Genomic DNA, 21,554 nt, shown 5'->3' with positions numbered 1-21,554 from the left:
TTCTTTCGCGTTTTCTCCTAGACAGAGCTCAAGGAGAAAAGATGGTTGGAGGTCCCGTACACCGTTATCATCCTCAACTGTCATTAATGACTGTTTCCATTACAATTTCATGCATTGTTAGAACGGTCGAACAGATGACATGGGTCATCACGGCTCCTACTTATCCTAAATATGTTACGAACTCTGGCTGCTGTGATAGGTCTCCCCCAGCCTTCTCAAAGCCCTCAATCCTTTTAGCCTCCATTCTATTGGGAGGATGATTCCATCTCCTGCTTCCTAAAGCGTTAAGATGGTGGCAACCATGGAGAGACTGTGGTGCTTCAATAACTACCAGTTTATTCTTCCTTCCCACTCCTAAGTGACGGTGTCAATTTGAGTCTTGTGGCTTCACCTATGGAGTTCTCTAACTCCCTTTAATTTCCTTTTGAGGTTGTAGAACAACTCAGTCACAGGAGTCCTGACCTCTCCTAGGATTGATCTCTTCCTTGTGGTTGTCTGCCAATGAAAATAAACCCCATACTACACATACCTCCCTAGAAGTGTTTTAAGTGTCTCATCTCATCTCTCATCCATCCTGAATGTTGTATATGGTGACCTTTTTTTTCTTTTAGTATAAAATAGAGTTTATTCAGGTCATTGGGAGGGGAGTTAAGAGGGTAGTAGAGGCAGAAAAAAGCAGAGGGAGGAAGGGAGGGAGGGAGAGAGAGAGAGAGAAGGAGGAGGAGGAGGAGGAGGAGGAGGAGGAGGAGGAGGAGGAGGAGGAGGAGGAGGAGGAGGAGGAGAGACTGGCCATGAGCACATGTAGAGAGTGTGAAAGGGAATGGGGGAAAGAGTGGCTACAGGAAACGAGCAAGAGAGCAAGAGAGCAAGAGAGTACAAGAGAGTGAATGGTTCTTTGACACTAAGAAATTATAAAATCTTAATATTTCATATCTAAATCAAAACTTCAGACCTGATCTTTTAATTTTCATTTGTGACAAGAGCATTTATATCTAAGTAAATGAAACTTATAGTCCCACATCTATGACTTGTTTTGATATAGAATTTTTTTTAATATTGAGAAATGTTGTATGATTTTTTTTAGAAGGGTGATCTCTGAAAATATTAATGCATCAAGGGGTAGCTAAAAATGCAGCAAATGGCATAAAAGATTGTTTGATCCAATTAAAGGTGTTAAGCTTGTACTGTTACTGGGTTTTAACCAAAGGCTTCTCAAAAGTGCGTCACTGTGGAAACGGCAGTCTCAGTTCTGTACTTTAAAGATTGCTTAATAACTCTGAGATCTATTCTTTCACTTTTCCTCCTAGACAGAGTTCAAGAGGAAAAAATGCTTGGAGATCCCTTATACCATTATCATCCTCAGCCATCATTAATGGCACTCAATTAAGCTGTCTCCTGAGCATATTTTGGTACAGAACCTTTTCTGATCCATTTGAAAGTTTCAGAATTCATGGTGCCTTGTAAAACAACGAAGGGCTAATTATGCTGTTCTATCTTTTGTACTCCTGTGAACCTTTACAACTGTTACCTCGGCCAATTTTAGCATTTCCTCTGATTTTGACTTTAACAAAACTAAATATGATTTGTATCATCTACCAAAATGTTCAAATTGTTTATAAATGTTGGAGTCATATTTTCATATATTTCTTTTTACTTTTTTTCTCCTTTAAGTCTTATGTTTTTCTAAATTCTAAATCTGCCTGTTTTTTGGTTTTGGTAACACATAAAATATACTCAATAAAGAAAGCATAAAGGCCATTGAGAAATACCACTCCTTTTATGTCAATTAGCTGCTCTGACTGTATGGAAGGCCACTGAGTTTCACAGTCTTTGGTCTGGTTAATTTCATGTCTTTTATTTGTAGCATTTTTCTTTCATATAACAGAACTTAAAATAAATTTTAAAGAAAGTCTTACACTAAAAGTTCAATTAAGGAGTCATGTCTTAATCTGAACTAATTCTTGAGAAAATGAACTTCATTTCACACCTAATTATATACACATTTTATTGCAAGTGACTCCTCAGAGAAATCATCAGCAGAAAATACTGTATCATGGTTTAAAAATTACATATTGTCTCTCCTATACTGTCATGTATCCACTTTTATTTAGTAAGTGCTTATTTAACCAGACTTTTGTGATACTGGAATGAATTCGAGGGCCTTCTCCAGACCACACTGTCAGTCTATCACTGAGCTGCTACATCTTGAACCATTCTGTGGGAGCATGGCCAGGGAACATGGATATAGGTTAACCCAAATTTCATGTTCCAACATGGAAGCAGCTTGGTGAAGTTTTATAGGTTTACAGAACAAAGAAGGTCATAAATCAAGTCAAATTCAAACACACTGGGGATACACAACAGAGGCAGTTATAGCAGTGCAGAGGAAGCTAGCTTTCTTAAAAGCCCAGGATGCTATCTGCTGACATCCTTACCCATCTGAATTGCTAAGCATTCCTTTTTCTCATATTGATACTCTAATAGAAATAATGTAATGCTAACTATTTAATACATTTGGCAATAAATTCTCCAGTTTTCATCTGTTTATCTCCAGTACATACTGAGATTATACTAATGAAATAATAGTTCTTACATTGATGTATTTATTCAAACTTGTTGAAAATCTCTCCCTCTCTGTCACTCTGTTTCTATATCTCTGTTTCTCATCTCTCCTCTTTCTCTCTCTGACTACTTAGTCCTGGTTGGTTTGGAACTCATTAAATATGCCAACATGGCTGCATTGTGTATGAATTCTCATGCAAGATTTTGTATTAGTAATGATTGTATGGTATTTGACAAAACAGAAATTTATGATTATTGCAAAGATTAGAAGTATTATTATTATTATTAGTAGTAATTGTTTTCTTTACTTTAATTAGTGAAAGGACTTATATAGGCATAAACAATCCCAACTTAAGCCATTGCTTTATGAATAAGGAAAAGCTCAATGCTGGATTTGGGTTACTGTCCCTCTAACTGTTAAGAGTATCTTGAATTCCCTGAAACAATTCAGGCTATTATTTGGATCATTTATTATAGTTTCCCACAATAACTGGGTGGTGTGACTATGCTGCTGAAGACACGCGCACTTTGGTTATAAGATATGAAGAAAGAAAGGTAATAACCAGGCATCATCCTCCTTGTTCTCATAGTTTTCATAGCACTTGGAGGTGCTATTTAGGTTTCCATGGAGAAAAGTTATCAATAGTTGGACCCTGCTGTGTACAATGTTAGCAGCAATAATAACCAACAAGGCAGCATGTGTCCGTTAATCCAATAGTGGCATGAATGTTAAGGGGGCGAACAACCACTTTCTGATTAGCTATAGGCTATCTGCAAAGGAGGCATGGCCAAGGACCTATGGCTGAGGAACTCATAGATTCCCCAGGAGTGAGCAATTACTATATTTTCTAGCAGGCAGATTACACTCCAGTGGATTGCCCTTGCCCCACTCCACACTGATGAATATAAGGACAATACACTGTGGAGTCACTGGATTATTAAAAGCAAGTAAATAAAAAGAAGACACGGATTTGGAGAGGTTTGGGAGTAAGGGTGGACCTGGAATGACTTAGAGGAATAAGCGAGAAGTAAACAAGATAAAAATGCATTGCATACATTCATGGAACTCTCAAAGAATTTACAAAAATAATATATTAAAATGTGGAACTTTTCACAATAACCTATTACTAAAAGAGACCTACATAAAAATGCAACCCTTGTCAAAATACTGATAAGATGACACAAGCTAGAGTCATTTGGGAAAAGGGAACCCCAAGTAAAAGCAATGCTTCCACGAGATTCACCTGTGGGTAATCCTATGGTACATTTTCTTAATTTGTGATTGATGTCGAGGGCCCAGCCCATTGTAGATTATGTCACCTTGGGTCAGGCGGTCAGGGGGTTGTATAGGCAAGCAGGATACAAAAGTATTGACAGGGAAATCTAGCAAGCAGACTCTTCTATGGCCTTGGATTAATTTCTGCCTTCCGTCTCTTGCCCTGGCTCCCCTGAATTATAGATTAAACAGTTTCCTCTCCACATTGCTTATGGTCATAGTGCTTCACGACACCAATAGAAACTCTAAGAGAGACAATATCCTCAAAACTTCTAGGAAAAATAGTAACATTTCTATGGAAGCACAGTAAAGACTAAAGTAATATTATTTTAAAAATATGTATGCGGCTGTTTTCACAAAGAATGAAAAGCTAGCAAGATCATAATGTAACAACAAGTAGACCAATGGAACAGCAGGACTGAGTACCTGTGTGTGTGTGTGTGTGTGTGTGTGTGTGTGTGTATGTATGTATATGCGTGTATGTGTGTATGCATATGTATATGTATAAATGTGTATCTATATACACATCTGTCTATCAATCTAGATATATCTCGCCATATCTTTAATATATCTAGTATCAACAAGAGTGCTGGAAATATATGATACATTGAAGAAAGAACACCATCTACAGAAATAATGTAAGGAAAAGTATAGAAACTCATGGAGAAGCATGAAACTAGATTTGTATTTCCGAACCGTTTACAAAGCAGCTTAAAGTGTTTTAGAGTTGTATTGGTTGGTGTAGGAATGCCCCACAGACTCATGCGTATTAATGCTTGTGCCATAAGAAGTAGCCCAATTAGGAGGTGTGGCCTTGTTGGAGGAAGTGTGTCACTGTAGAGGTTGACTTTGAGGTCTCCTATGCTCAAGAGAGACCTAGTATGGCTGTCTTGTGCTACCTGCTGACCAAGATGTATATCTCTCAGCTCCTTCTCCAGCACCATGCTTGTTTGCTTTCTGCCATGATGATAAGAGACTAAACCTCTGAACTCTAAGCCAGCCCCAATTAAATGATTTTCTTTATAAGAGTTACCGTGGTCATGGTGTTTCTTCATAGCAATAGAATCACTAAGACAAAGGATATTACTGTGACTTGAAACTAACACTCCCAGAGGAAAACAAAGATATTCACATCATGATCCCAGCACAGGCAATAAGTTTTGGGGTACAACTCTAAACTTGACAGAACAAAAATAATTCAATGCTGAACAAGATTCTGTCAAATAAAAATATTTTTATTACATGAGAATATGTTCCTGAGTGAAGGAGACATCCTATAGCACGGAAGAATATGTTTGCTAGCTGTTTCTTTGACAGATAACCAATACCCAAATGAGACTGAGGTCAAAACATAAATAATCGAAAACCATATAAATGATTTTAATAAATACTTCTAAAAAAGAGGGAGAAACACAAATGACCCATAAATATAAGGAAAATAATACTCCACAGTCCTAGATATCAGAGAAATGCAATCAAAATTATATTGGAAGTCCATTTTGCACTAGTGAAAATGAAAATTATCCAAGAAAATGAAAACCAAATAAAAAACAATACATCCTAGCAAGGTTGGAGAGCAAAGGGTATCCATATACACAGTGCGTAAGGATCGAAAATACTACTGGGTACTGAATTCCCAGCATCTAAAGCACAGCCTCAATGTATTTAGCCATAACCCACCTAGGTCCATCTGCAAAGCAAATAAAACCAACACGTGAAAGTAATACCTGTCTGCTTATGTTGACCACAGTAGGTTCATTTACAAGAGTTACGTGCACATCTGTAGAAGCTGGGTATGTATGACAGTTTTATGTCAGCTTGACACAAGCTAAAGTCCTCTGTAAGGAGAGAACCTCGACTGAAAAAATACTTCCCTAACATGGACCTGTAAGGCATTTTTTTAAAAATTGATGATTGATGGGAGAAGGCCCAGTCCATTGTGGGTGGGACAACCCCTGCGCCAGTGGTCCTGGGTTTTGGAACAAAGTGGGTTGAGCAAGCCAGGGAGAGCAAGCCTGTGAGCAGCATACTGGCTCCACACCGTGGCCTCTGCACCAGCTCCTGCCTCCATGTTCCAGCCCTACTTGAGTTCTTGTCTTGTCTTCCGTCAGTAACGGACTGTGATGCAGAAGTGTAAGCCAAATACACCCCTTCCTCTCCAACATGTTTTGGGTTATGGTGTTGATAACCCTAAGTAAGACAGTGGGTAGAAAAATGTCTCTGTGTGTACATATATACCAGAGTCTTTTTTTTTGTTTTTATTACATACAAAGGATGAAATCCTGCCACATGCATGAAAATGGATGGGGATGGAGATTGTCATATCAAGTGAAGTAAGACAGGGTCAGAGACAAATGTTACTTATTTTCTGATATATGTAGAAACTGAAATAGCAAAACAAGGCCCTGAGCGTGGACCTATTGGGTCTATTGGGGCCTTGGAAATGGACCAGAAAGGGAGGAAGCAATGGGAAAGAGAGCGGGATGTAGAACCGTAACTTGACATGAGAAACACATTGGTGGGAGTGCTACAGTGAATCTCATTGATAAGTACGTGTTAATATTCACGAAAAAAGAAAAAAAAAGGAGAACTTCAGTATCAACTAATCTGGACCTTGCAGGGTCCCCAGAGACTAAGTCACCAACCAAAGCATTCATGAGCTGGTCTGAGGCACAAATGTAGCAGAGGGACATATGCCTTGTCTGGTCTCAGCAGGAGAGGATGCACCTAATCCTGTAGAAACTTGATGTCCCAGAGAAGGGGGTGGAAGGTGGCAGGTGGGAGTTGGTGCATTAGGGGGGTTGGTGGGTGAATGGGTGAGGGAGACGGGTGGGTGGGGAGCACCCTCTCAGAGGCAAAGGGGAGAGGGGATAGGGTAAAGAACACTGAGAGGGGAAACCAGGAAAGGTGGCAACATTTGGAATATCAATAAATAAAGTAATTTAATGAAAATAATTTTTAAAAAGAAAGAAAAAAGCTATTGTTTGTTTTTTATATGACATTGTAGAAAGGGCAAGTGTACAGCATTAAACCAAGTTGTGGATTCCATAGTGTGTTAAGGAAAAGGGACAAATGGATGATAATAAATACCATTACAAAGAGAAACTGGGGGCTGGTGGGATTCTCTACATACATGTTATGTATGGAGCTTGTTATGCAGTAACTAACTTTTGCAAACTTCTTACAAGGGGGTCCCCGATGGGGAAATTTTACCAGTTTTAAGCAATAGCTCACTAAATTTGACTTTCAAGTAATACAAATTTCTTAATGTTACTAATTCTAGTTCAATGTACAGGGATGTTCTCACTTTACAGATATTGATGAAAAAGAAGAGAAACAACTGTTATTTCTGGAGATACTCTTTCAGTTGGCTATTTTCAGCTTACCAATAACATTTCTTTGTGATTTGCCCTATGAATAAAAATTACAGATTTGCAAAACGTCACATTGAGCAAGCTGCCTGCTTTGTTAATTGAATTACAAGTTCATTAAAACAGTTTCTATACACAGTGGTGCTTGGTTGAGTATGAGACACTCTAATGGGTTTACTGGTATCATAATCACCCTCCCTCAGGTTTCACACTCCTGTTTCCTGGCTTACAGTTATTGAGTTACTATATTTTATCTCTTGTGGTCTAGCAAGCAATTTGATAATGTAGGAAGGTAACAGAGATTAATTCCACTGCTTGAAAGCCTCACATAATGTAACTATAATCTACATGTGTATTATGAAATAAAGCAGAGATAACATCTGGAAATGTGATTTGCCAGCAAATGCCTTACCTTTGTGTCGGGGTCACGTAGCTATTATCATAAGTCTCATAGGTCTGGTCATCATATTCACCCCCATAGCCATCATCGTACCCCTGAAATATAAAGAAATACATTTTTTTAAAATGCATTTGCTTTGATTTATTTATATTTTCTAAGAATTTGTGTCCCATAAGCTTGGGTTAATTTTTATGTTTCTTTATATTTGAATATATTTACAGCTTCCACATACTTTTAAAACATAGTTTCCTTTTCTTTATGTTTCTTGTGGCTTTGTGTGCTTTTATTTTTTAGTAAAATGAAGGAATATGAAGCTGGGTGAGTAAGGAGGTGGTAGACCTGGGAGGAATTGGGAGAGGAGAAAGAAGACGAGGAAAACAGATTCCCATATACATATTACGTATAGTAAAACTTATAAAATCTGAAGTATATAGAAAAGATTTAATACTTATTAAATACACTTCTCAGTCTATCAATGACACAGAAACGCCTTTTGTAAGATGCGTTTACAATTTGATACGAAAAAATTAAATGTAGTTCTTTCTTTTCCAAATATCTGCAAGAGTTACAAAGGGATAGCACTTCTGGCATAAGACCCTATGTTCAGGTCGCAGCATCTACACTGGATGTGATACCAGTTGCAGAGGCTTTGGCACCCTCTTCTGGCCTCAGTGGTACCTACATTCATGTGCACATGACACCCCCTGACTCCCCCCACACACATATACACACAGACACAGATAAACACACACAGGCAAAATCACAAATGAATAATTACAACAAAAATGAATTCTAGGAACACTGGCCTAAATAGCTGTTTAAAGCATTGGTGGTAATCCTACTCCAAGTATTGCTTCCTCTTAAAAACCATCATTACGAAGACAGAAAACTTAAAGTATAGGACCCTTAAATTGTGCTGAGGTTTCCGGTTGGGAAAGTGGAGTCATTATTGCAAAGGTAAGTGAACAAATGAACAAGCAAATGAAAGTAAAGAGGAAAAGGAGAGCGCGATTAAAGAACTCTTAACTTTGTTGTAAACTTTATTGCTTTTAAATCTCGTAAGTAATGTTGTATGCCAAGTTTGATGAAATCACGCCGACTAAATGCCTGGAGATCTGTCATTCTGGAGCGTGCAAGCAGGCTAGCAATTACATGTTGCAGCTATCAATCACTCTACGAGAGATTCAGTTTTATTTCCCTTCGTGGTCATTGACTTTCAATCGTATCCACTCATCCTGACTACTCCCCAGGTCTGCCTCCAGATCTTCGCCGTAGCAATTTTCTCCCTGAAACGTACTTGCTCCCTCCCCTATCCGTTTATTCCCTCGCTTTACCCTGGGGACTCACCAATATCTCATGTCGTGTGCCAGAAACTGAAAACGGAAACTGCAGGTTGTAAAGTTCTCATACTCATTTTGAACTTTTTTTTTTAATTTTATTAATCAGAACGCTAGTATTTTATCACAGGAGGATTTATTTTTAAATCTGAAAATCGGTTTGTTTCCTTACTTCCGTCGTTTTTCTTTATTTGATGTTATTATTTATACATCACACATTCTGAGTTTAAATTCTGTGTCTTGAATTGTCTTGTCCATTTCCCGACCACTGTATTTTTGTGTGAAATATGAGAGTTCCTCCGTGTAATGTTTTATTTTTCTAATTTAGATATCTTTGATTTTTTTAAATGAAATATTCCGATGTTATCCTTAGAGTAGTATTCATGAAATAAACTTTGCAGTTAAGGTTATCTATGCTACAATAAAGGGTTTACACCTGGGTTGTTTCAAAGGCACTAAAGGCTTCATGTCAACAAGGTGGGGATTATTTCTCGGTTTGTTTCCCAGTGAGCAATGCTCTTTCAGCCCTTCCCGATGTTATTCATTGCCCTGTGGTTCAGGTAGATGCGCCACTAGGTCTGAAAGTGGATTAGTTTTTCTAATTTCTTTCTGTAGTCTCCACGGGCTAAAACTCACAGTGATGCCGTCTGCTTCCTGCTTCCTGCTTCCTGATCCACCGTGCTTGCTTCCTGTGCCCTCTTTACCACAGTCCCTTAAAACACATTCGTCTCTTCTGAATTTCACCTTCTTGTTGAAATATTTTCACAATAATTTTCTACCGTGAGGATACTTTAGAGATTCTCTTTCTCCGATTTCTTTTATAGTCCATCTCCCTCCTAAACTATCTTTTGTTTAGGGGCAGAAGTTGAAATTTTTAAATGGTACAGAAGTGGTAAAGTGATAACAGAGAATAGAAATTCACCCATCTTTACCTACTAAATTGTAAACTGCTGCCACCTTGCCTGTTTGTATTATTAGGTGTTTAGATATTATACGGCATTGCGTATTATATGCACACATAACTTTAAATCATTTGCAGGTCAATTCTTGAAACATAGATAAGCTATACTATCAGTAATAATCACAATCTAATAGTATCACCTGATTTTGTGAGAAAAGACATAGTTTATTGCTTTTATGTAATAAATATTATTTAGAAAAAAATTAGCTGAACATTTAAAGACCCATATTTTAGTGCTTTCAAGATTAGTCATGTAATTTCTGACATACAATAGAATACATTACTTTATAGAGTTCTTGAAGTCAATAAACTGTTGATTAAAGTCGCTGTGGTAGTTTGAATGAGAATCCCCCTGCCCCCAATGAGGCTCATAGATCTGAATGCTTAGTCACTAGAAAGTGACACCATTTGAAAGGCTTAGGAGGTGGGCCTTTCCAAAGAAGTGTATCACTGGCTGTGGGTTTTGAGGTTTCAAAAGCCCAAGGTAGGCCCATACTGCTGCCTGTGGATCCAGATGTGGAACTATGAGCCATTTCCCAGCACCATGTCTGTCTGCATGCCGCCATGCAAACCGCTGGAATGAGAGTGGATTAGACTTCGGAAATTGTGAGCCAGCTCTAATTAAACCCATTTCTCTATAAGGGTTGCCTTGGTCATACTGTGTCTCTTCACAGCAACAGAACGCTCAGCTAGCCGGAAAAACAGGGTTCTTTGTATGCTAACAAAAAGTTAAAAGTGAAACAATGGAAATAAGTTTGGGGAAATAATTTTCAAATAAAGTTTTTTTCAGTTCTGATATAATGTTTTCTGTTTCTACTACCACATATTGATGCTGAGAATTTCTTTAGCTTTTATATGGCAAATACTTTATTCATTTTCTTCCTCATTGTGGATGCTTTTCCAATTATCGGTGGCCTTTCTCTTTGCTGTTGTCTTTTATTAAGTTTTAGTTAACATGTATTAGCTTGTCTGTGTCACTGACTTCTGGTGTCATAATTCTACAGATGTGCTCAACACACTGCTCAGAGGCAGCCTCCTGCATCCATTTTTCCCCACTCTGCCTGCATGCTGTGCATCATAGGCACACATCCAGGTGGAATGTTTTACTTCAATGTGTGAGACTACGTGCCACACTTGTTTCTCTGCGCTGGCTTATTTACCTTAATATCTTCCAGTTACACCCTCTTTATTGCAAATGATAAGAAGATGGCATTCTTGTGAATAGTGACTGAATGGTGTACTCCATACATGGGGCTCTAAATTTTCACTGTAGTCTGCTCTTGCAGATTTCTCTCCCATTGCGTTGGGCACATAAATAGTTCTTTATCTAGAGGTTTGCGCTCTTTCGGGTTAAGACCTCTTCATAAAGTTGGTGTTGTAGATTGGAACTGTAATGTATCTTTTTTTGTCCTATGTGATTCTTACTTTATTTTTACTTGGTGAGGAATTCTTCATCTTCACTACTCGGATGGGACAGTTCACTTCCGTTACACACGTGTTATAAATGGGGCACGGAGAGGACCCTCACAGTGTGTGTACACTTTAAGCAGCTGCTATCAACACAGGGATTGTCTTTCCTCTTTGGTGAACAACAGTTCCCAGTGCAGTTGGATCTTTGGTGAGCTATCACAGAGAGAGCAACCCTAAACATCACCCATCGAATTTACCACAGTGGATAACTAGAAGATTGATTTGAGCTACAACATGTCTCAAAAGATTTTAATATCTAGTATCTATGTTTTTGACCCAAATTTTACAGGAACTTCACGTCTGCATTCCATTTTCCTTTTAATAGCAGATCTTTGAACTCTAGCTTTGAATAGACTACTCTTTCCGGTTCTGGCCTGAGCGAAGCAAGCTCGTTGATCAGTGACACTAAGAAATTAAGAGGTTTTTGGAACCCGGGAGGTTGCAAATGGATGCTCTGAGGCTGTCATCATGCCACGAAATGAATATATTGAATTGCCCTACAGACGATATGAAGAGCGTTTGGACTACCATGAGAAAAGAGAAAGAAAGAAGGCCAGGAGGCTCATCAACTTTCAAAGAAGGCAAAAAAAAAAAAAAAGCTTTGCCTAAAGGCTAAGCTCTACCATAAACAGCCACGCTGAGAAAATACAGATGAAAAAGACTATTAAGATACACGAGAAGAGAAACACCAAGCAGAAGGATGGAGAGAAGACTCCACAGGGAGCAGCCCCTGCCTGTCTGCTGGACAGAGAGGGGCAGTCAAGAGCAAAAGTACTTTCCAATATGATTACACAGAAGCGGAAAGAAAAGAAGGGACAATGGGAGGTCCCTCTACCAAAAATTCGTGTCCAAGGAGAAACAGAAATATTAACAGTTATTCCACTCACTATGGAAGACTGCACACTGTCAGGAAAATGCCATCCCCGTGATCTTTCTTAACTACCAAGCAGCCTTACCCCATGTGCAGTCATCAAGAAGTATTTATTAAATTGTAAAGGAAAAAGAAATACTGCCCAATTATAAAAAAGAAAGAGGGGTTGAGAAGAATTCTGGTATTTTTATCTTGATATAATTGTACCTTGTGGAAGCAGCTAGCTGAGCCAGGGGTCAGTGTAGGTTCCTGGTTTTTATGGCCCTGATATCCTTCCCTGTTTCTTCTCTCTCTCTCTGTTGAAATTCTGCTGATTCTTCAAAGTCATCATATGATGCCTATTAAGGAAATACTTTTTGCCATTGTTACAAAGCATATGGTGACCTCTAAGTGGTATAAACCTGTTATTTGCTCTGATACCTACAGTGTCTATACATCTGATTTTACATTTTTCTTGATTTTTCAGGTTTTAGAATTTTGGCTCCTTTAACAAAAAAGGAGTATACCACAGTTAATGGTATTTTACTGTGGTATTCAGTATAGTATATTCCATGGAATACTCATCTGATTAATCTATATTAAATTGCTAGTGTAGCACAAAGCACAACGAATATTCTTTTACAATGTGGATACAGTTTGGCTCAAATCTATCCACACCCAAAGAGAAATACTTCAGGTGGTCGGATCTAGCAGTTTTCCAGAACCATGTTACAACTTGGTCTAGGGAGAGTACAGCATTTTATTTTCTCTTGTACATTTTTACTTTTGTAAAAATCTTACACAGCAAGTTCTTAGAATGGAGAGATAGCTTCTCTGTTAATCCACAATTTCATAAAGTGCAAGGTTCAATTCTTCTTCATAATTAGTTACTAATGAAGAAAAAATAAATGTTGACATATACACATTATTTTTGTTTCCTAATACTTGGCCTATTTTTAAAAACAACCTTTAGTACCAAGATTTTCATAAGGATGAATATTCATTAATGTGTTTGTATGTGTGTAGATGTTTAAAATAAACAACAGTTCTGCAAAGCAGCAAATGCCACTAATTAGTCCACAGCCGCAGAAAACAACATGCTTGCCGATATTCCACTCTAGGCATTCAAATATTCATATATTAAAATATTCATAGGCCAATTCTCCCTCCATAAACCTGGCTTTCTAAAGGAGATGGAAGAAAATAAGGATGTTCTTGAACTTGGGCAGGGAGACATGATACCACAGACCAAGGGCCAACCAATTCTAGCTTCACCTTGGCTTCCTGTGGGAGTTCCTAACTAAATGGCCAAACCAGGTGTGGAAGCACCACTGTTGTGGTCTCGACCCTGTGCCTCAGTTCTTATGCTGGTAAAATGGCATCGATTACCGTGCAGTCCCATTACAGTACTTTAACCACGCAGAAGCTGCAAAACCATGCCCAATACAAGACTGCTCAAGAGCTGTTTACTGTCATGGCTCTAGAAGCTGGATTTGAAGAACATTCTCTGTAATCCAGAGAGAATGTGGAACACTTGAAGACAGGCAGCAACAGAAGTTTGAAAGAACCAGAACGAAATATCTGATTTATGTAGAGATTATACCAGAGTTACCCCTCTGTCATCGTTTCCTTGGAAATTTGGATGAGGATCTAAGAGGCCACCTCAGTTTAGATTTATGTATTTGCTCATTGCATCTGCCTCTGTGGAGCATCTATTGCGTCCTAGGGGCTCCTCTAAGAACTATCCTGTAGGAGCTATAGGGTTTTCAAATGAAAGAAAAAGAATGCTGCAGGAAGTGCATGGATGTATGGCCACCCAATGGAGCTCAGAAACTTCAACCCTGGTGGAGTCACTGAAGAAGACAGAGGCTTCCTCCCACCAGGCGTCAGCTTCTAAAAGCATCCCCCTGGGATGGGACTGTCCTAGAGCCCTCCACAGTGCTGGACTGTTGGCTAGCTTGATCTGCAGCTTGGAGACATGTGATGGAGAGCGTGTTTGAGAGGAGTTAGGGGAAGGGCTGGGATTGGATTTTCTCAAAACCCCTGGCACAGATGTATGGAATTCTCAGAAAACAGAAAAAGGGAAAACCAGGAGAATCGTATGTGGAGGAATTGCCACAAAGGAGTGGAGCTACACAAAGATAGCGAGTTGATCCAGCCGGTTGTTTTCAAAAAAGAACTGCTGTGCGGTTTTCTGAGCCTGTGAGCAAGATGCACAAAATGAAGTCCCAGTGCAAAAGGGCACACACTGAGAAGCCAAGAAGGGGTAAAGTGACTGGCCAAGCGATGTGAATCACACCGCTAGTCAGCACGCCCAGATTACAGTCATTGGGTAGAAGAGCAGCTTGCTTCATTTTTCTACAGTTCCTTTGAAAGAGAACAGCACTCATCTAACCTGTGAGTTCCTTGTGTCTAACAACCCACTTTATTTTAGATGCTGAAAATAGTGAAGATTTCAAAGTCCTTAAGTGGTGTTTCCAAAAATAAACGGAGCACACCTGATGTCTCAGTAAGAGAAAAATGTCTGTAATAAACACTTACCTTCTTCTGCTCATACATACACAGACTACGAGAGACTATGACATTTCCTTGTGAAATATGGCAGGACCTAATATAGTTTCTAAAATATATCTTCTCTTTAAGATTTCTTCATATCTGTGCGTCTCTCTATTATTTGCTTTTCTATTCTTTCAATCAAATATAAAGGCCTCAACAGCATCCTTAGGAAGGCAGTCTTGGCTGTTTTCTGGGTTCTACCTAACACTTATACAACTTACTTTCGGTACAATACAAGGTGTAGCTCTAAATTAAAGGCCCCCGGAAAGTGAAACTAAATAACTTAAGATTTCCTGTAACTTACAGATAATTCATATCTGGGAGTATTGGAAATGCAGTGTGGAAAACAAATGCATATTATCTTGATTATGTAGCTATGCAACACCAGGCTATTTTTATCCGCTTCAGATAATAATGAACAGAGGCTGGAGGATGGCTCAATGGTTATGAGCAGACAATACTCATAACCTGAGTTTAGTTTACAGTACCCATGTGGTAGCTAAGAACCATCTGTAAACCAAAGTCCAGAAGATCCGATGCTCTCTCCTGGCCTCCATGAGCACTGGACATATTTGGTACATATACACATACATACACACACACACACACACACACACACACACACACACACACACACACACACACACACACACACACACACACACACACACACACACACACACACACACACACACACACACACACACACATACACACACACACGCATGCACGCACACACACACACAAAATGAACTAAAGCTTTATTTAAAATAAAAATGTACTGGATCTTCTTTTACATGTCTTCTACTTTTTCTTATTAAGGATTCATTTTGATGTATATATGCATTCTTAAACTATAAACTAAACATACCAACATCGAGTTGTCAAATCTAAATAATACTTGCTTTACATGTAAGCTTTAAATGAGCAGAGTAGTAAAATCTATTGAAATGGCTGTCATTTAGACATCAGTTATAGAGAACATGAAGACGTGAAACCTGTTTTTGGAAGTCCGTATTTAGTTTTATTTTCATGATACTTCTCCACGGATATTGTATAAGTGTGTATCAATATTCTCCTAAATATATTATAAAATTTGCTTGATACAAAGAATATAACTTAAAAATAAATCATGGAATGTGTATTCATATATAACTTCATCGCAACTTGCTAATTCTTGTAACAATCCACTGTAAGCTTTGTAATTGTATCTTTCCATTAACATAGTAGTTGGTCACACCATAGGCAAATGCCTGGCTAACTTCTGAGACAGGAAGGAGATACTCAGATTGCTGATAACCCTTTGTGACTCTGACAGATGTTTTCACTTATATCAACCAATCAGATGGAAGTAACATTTCCAATACATCTGTATTAGTAAGTCACACACTTAATACTGATAGTGTAACACTGCTCTGACCTATAGAATGGCCCTTACATTCTAAAAGAATATTTTCTCAATTTTACTTTCTATTAAATGCAAATAGACCCTACAATTCAATCTTCATGAAAATCATTTTATTTATAGCACTCAGTTCCAGAAACGGCTCTGTTCATCCATGCTGTAAATACCTGTATCATGGTTGTTGTCATGTGATCAGAATGATTGGAAATTGATATGGGACCACAGGAATGATTTGCACAACTCTGAAAACTAGTTCAGTAAAGCAGATTCAATACTAGAGCACTTAAATTGTGATGAAGTCCAGGGTTTGTGTTCACTAAACATTGCTAGTGCAGTTTATTTAATTTTAAATTTCTGCAACTTAAAGGATAGTTAGGAACCAATACAAACCTTCTGAAGAATTCAAAGGGATCTTGCAATCCATTATGAATTTATTGTAGCTCTAAATGACTAGTGGCTTACTAGATGAGATCAGGAAATTTCTATTTTTAAAATACACTTTGGAGGTTTTCCAATAGGATACATAGCACGTACTATAGGAGTGCACCGGAGGAGTGTCTTAATCTGCCTAGGAATTGCAAAGAGAATTTCAGGGAAAGTCTTGTCTGAAATACGTGTTTGAGGGCACCTGGGAATAGTTCAGGTGGATAAAGAGGCGCGGTGGAAGAAAGAATTCCATCCCTAGGTACAATTCTGGATGCATGTACAGTTGAGGAGCCACTATGAAAATCAAGATTTAAGGACAGAACTTCTAGTAACAATATCTGAACAAAGTTCTACTTTTTTTTACTTAATTGTATTTTTAATATAGTTTGCATATTTCCGCTGAAATTTTGAAATCTGAGAAAGCTTTATCTGATGTGATTTTCTTACAAAGGATTAGGTACTTTTCTTGGAAGGGAGAATATCAGTAGAGAACCTCAATCCATTTCGGAGCTGGTATTATTCTTTAGGCATGGGGATTTGAAATTGAAAATATATGTACTAGTGAGATAGTGCCTGCCAGATACCAATACACAGGTAGTGGTTGAAATAACCATGGCTATGGAGACACAGGCACAATGCAAGAAAATCATCACTGGAAACACCCAGGATCATATTGTAGAGTGGAGGACTGTACTTTTCAATGGCCTACCATATTCAATATAGGGTTCTTATTAGTTTGTTGCATTTTAACATAGGCCACTGAGAATTTCTTGCTGTATTCTTATGACATTTACAGCACCAAAATACTTTTAAAGACACAGAAACATTAAGGAATATATTATATATCCTTTAGGCCGGGGGATTGGTTTAGGGGTAGAGCAAGTTCAGTTCTCAACAGTTAAAATAAAATAGTAACCAGAAATAGAGTATGTTTTCTTTTTCAAAATTAGTATGTGTGTGTGAGAAAGAAAAACAGAGACAGAGAGAAAGATTAGACAGACAGACAGACAGACAGGTAAATAGAACATATAGTCCTCTGTGAAGGCCAGAGGACTCGTCTTTGTAATCAGTTCTCTGCCTCCATCATGTGAGGTCTGGGGACTGGGCTCAGGTAGTCAGACTTCACTAGCAAGTTATTTTATGAGTTGAGCCACCTCATTGACCCAGAAATGAGATTTTTCTAATCATTACATATTTATAGAATTATAGGGTTCAAATATTTCTTGTCACTTAAGGAAGGGAAGTGTGAAAGAGGGCAGAAACCTACTTTGAGTTAGAGAGGAGAAAGAAGTTTCAATGTGCCACTGATAGTGAATGCAGACACAATAAAGCATGCACAGTTCTACAAGTCAATCAATCAATCAATCAACCAATCAATCAATCAATCATCCAGGTGTTAGATAGGCATGTGCCCCAGTTGAGGGATGTGACCATCCATCCATTTCAAAAGTTTTAACCCAGAATTGTTCCTCTCCAAAGAAAAGACAGGAACAAAATATGGAACAGAGACTGAAGGAAAGGTCATACAGAGTCCTCCCCACCCTGGATCCATCCCACCTGCAGACACCAAAGCCCAATACTATTGCTGATGCCAAGAAGCCCTTGTTGACAAGAGCCTGGTATGGCTGTTCTCTGAGAGGTTCTACGAGCACCTGACCAATACAGATGCTGATACTCTCAGCCAACCATGGGACTGAGCATGGGGTCCCCAATGGAAGAGTGAGGGGAAGGACTGAAGGGCTGAAGGAGATTGCAACTCCATAAGAAGAACAATATCAACTAAGTGAACCACCCAGAGCTCCCAGGTACTAAGCCCCCAACCAAAGAGTAGACACGGAGTGATCCATAGCTTCAGATACATATATAGCAGAGGATGGCATTGTCTAGCATCAATAGGAGGAAAGGCCCTTGACCCTGTGAAGGCTCAATTCCCCAGTGTAGGGGAATGCCAGGGTGGTGAGGTGGGAGTTGGCAGATGGGAGTGGGAGCACCCTCATAGAGGCAAAGGGGAGGGGGCATAGGAAGGATGGGATTGCGGGAGCTGTGTGTGGGGGAAACAGAGAAGGGAGTGTCATTTGAAATGTAAAAAAATAAAATGATTAAAAAACAAAAATAAAAAAACAAAATACCTTCAAAAAAGAAAGAAAAGGCATGGCAGCTCTATGACAAAGAAATGACCAATGCCTGAAGGAACAAATATTCATACAAGATTAAATACTGTTCACTGTATGACAACTCATATAGGACTTCAGATTCGTGTAAAGCATTATTTATTATGCATAAAGCCAAGGGTTTACCCCCACAAACCATAAAAATGGCAAATACGTACAAATATGTGTGGAATTTAGTGATTTAGGTGTCAATGAAAAATAAGTAAAGAGGGGGAAAATAATTAGCATAGAAAACAACTTAAAAACTACCCTTTCTATGTATGTTGGGAAATAAGCAACAGCAAATTGGTCACTGACAGTGCAGCAAACCTTTAAGCACTGAATCTTCCAGTTTCACAAGTTAAATTGGACCACAGGAAGCAGCAAATGTTGAAGGTCCAGTGGTCGAATGTTGGTAATTTCCTGAAGTACAATGTGACAGTACTAATAACACATACAGATCTGAATTTTTTATTTTAAAGGAAACTGAAAAAATGTCTTGAAATACCAGGTGCTTGTACTTGTATTGTATATTATAATGACTTAATCAAAAATAATTTAGACTTTTAGATTTGTTCATTTTCATTTTATGAATGTTGAGCGTATGAATGTGGGTCGTATGCATGCCTGTACCTGTGGAGGGCAAAGATGATGTTAGACATCTAAAGATGGGATTACAAGTGGTCCTTGGCTGTCTGATGTGGGTGACGGGAACCGAACCTAGGTCCTATGCCAGCGCACTGTGTGCTTTTAACTGCTGACACATCTTTCCAGGCCCTCAATTGGAAGGTTGATTCATATGCAATATCATATTGATTTTGCTATCTACTTACATTTTCATTTGCATTTTAAATTAGAAGATACATAGGTGATGGATTTAGCAATTGGTCATCATCCTCATTTCAGGGTTTACATTATGGATATTAAAGCAGAACAAATAAATAAAACATTGTGTAATTTCAAAAGCAAGCAAAGGAGAAAGGAAATAAGCTCAAACAATCAATAATAATAAAAACCATAAAACATCCTACAATTAGGTAATTTAATTTTGAGGGTCAGAGTCATAAATCTGTCACTAGACATTGAAACGCTTGGCACTGAGGCAGTTTGCTAATGGTGACCTTTAATATTATTGAATGTAATTAGCCAGTCAAGTGGGAACTTGACATTTATTAGTTAAGTGTGGTTAATTCTTAAATGCATGTTCCTTTCTTAAGCCTAATGATGTAAACAGTAAAAATGCACAGACTGTCTCCTTTGTGTATAAGCCCTTTTTACTATATATGCTCATGTAATAGCTGTAATTGTAAGACACACATAAAATTTTATAAAAGAAACAACATAAAATGCCAACACTTTACAGTCACTGCTTCCTTAGTACACAGGCGGTCAATGTTTATGACCAGTATACCTTGACCATGGGTTCACACATTTAAACATTCTGGTTCTTAAGTCTTATCCGTCCCTAGATATGTTCATCACATACTATGTTCTTGATATTACACAGATGGGTTTCTGTAAAACAGATGTGATTGTAGTGGCATCTTCGAATGATTTTTATACCCAAGGAATAGGTTCCAGTTAGGATGATGGGTAGCGATGTCTGGGTACCTCTTTGGTGTGCAGCTTTTATTATTACCCAAGCAAGTGAGTTTCTTACTTTGAGAAGTCATGATGTACTGAAAAACACTCCAAAAACCTCGAACACATGCCCTAAGCATGGAATGCAGTGACTCCCAACACTCTAGCTCTTAGGGGATAATTCTTAACTTTGTGGAGTTTTTCTAGGAATTCAGTGAACGAGGCACGAAATGAAGAATTCGTGATACCATTGCCCCTATGTAGACTGAAGTTATGGGATGATATTCCTGAATGACTGTATATTCAATATGCTGCTGCAAGGCTTCTGATATAAATTCTGTGGAAACTAAACATCCCTGAAGGCAATGAGAACCCCCGGTCAGCCCAGTGGACATGACCGAACGGTCTTGATTAACACACTAATCTCTGAGGAGGCTAATACAGATTAAAAAATCCACTGGATAAGATAAAATAACAAACCTCATGAGGGACATATGGAAGGTGTTTTATATATGTATATATGTATGTATTATGTATTATGTATGTGTATGTATTATGTATGTATATATATATGTATTATGAATGTATAGACACACACACACACACTTGTCATATATGAGTTCAAATGTGCCCATTTGAATGGAGTATTCTTCGCTTTATGCTTAATATATTTCTATTGTACAATGTGGTGCAAACAGTTAGCAGAATGTCATGATTTCACAGTTCCCAAGAGCAAATTTTCAGTGTTCTTACTTCCAATCGTTCAGCGCTTGAGGTGACAGCTAGGTCACCTCGTTTCAGAATTATTTTAAATTATATTCATAAAATCACATCACTTTGTAGCCTACAAATTTATACAAAATATCGAATGTGATATAAAAAGCAGTATTTAATCCTCAAGTGGTCCTATAGCTTTAAAAGAATAGTTCAAGTGGCCTGCACGTTAGGGCACTGTTAGGTACTTACAAGTAACCATCCAAATGGTGCTTCGTGCACAGTAGCACAAGGCATGAGACCCCTGGTTTAGAAAATAGGATTTTACTACTCAGAGTAGGCAGATCTATAGTGAAGGAGTGTAATCATTTGCATGAGGTTCATTTCTGCCCCTCATCCCAGAGGGAGGGCAGACAGCCAAACTGAATGTCTTATAAGAGAAAAATAATAAGACGAGGAGCATTTCAAAATAAGCCCCCTTTAGGGGATGTGCCT

At 38.3% G+C, this 21,554-nt stretch overlaps 1 protein-coding gene across 2 annotated transcripts in view; it reads right to left on the bottom strand.

The window, feature by feature from the left end:
- The window catches only part of Khdrbs2 (KH RNA binding domain containing, signal transduction associated 2), a 449,495-nt gene that overhangs the window by 39,486 nt on the left and 388,455 nt on the right, over positions 1-21,554 (bottom strand). For both annotated transcript variants that reach the window (XM_032900880.1, XM_032900881.1), the window contains exon 7: positions 7,622-7,704. In XM_032900880.1, coding sequence (XP_032756771.1) covers positions 7,622-7,704 — 83 coding nt within the window. The remainder of the gene's footprint in view (positions 1-7,621; positions 7,705-21,554) is intronic.

This window comes from Rattus rattus, chromosome 4 (genome assembly GCF_011064425.1).
Source record: "Rattus rattus isolate New Zealand chromosome 4, Rrattus_CSIRO_v1, whole genome shotgun sequence".
Classification (NCBI taxonomy): domain Eukaryota; kingdom Metazoa; phylum Chordata; class Mammalia; order Rodentia; family Muridae; genus Rattus; species Rattus rattus.
Note: the sequence above shows the minus strand (reverse complement) of the source record. Positions and strands in the feature narration are given on the sequence as shown.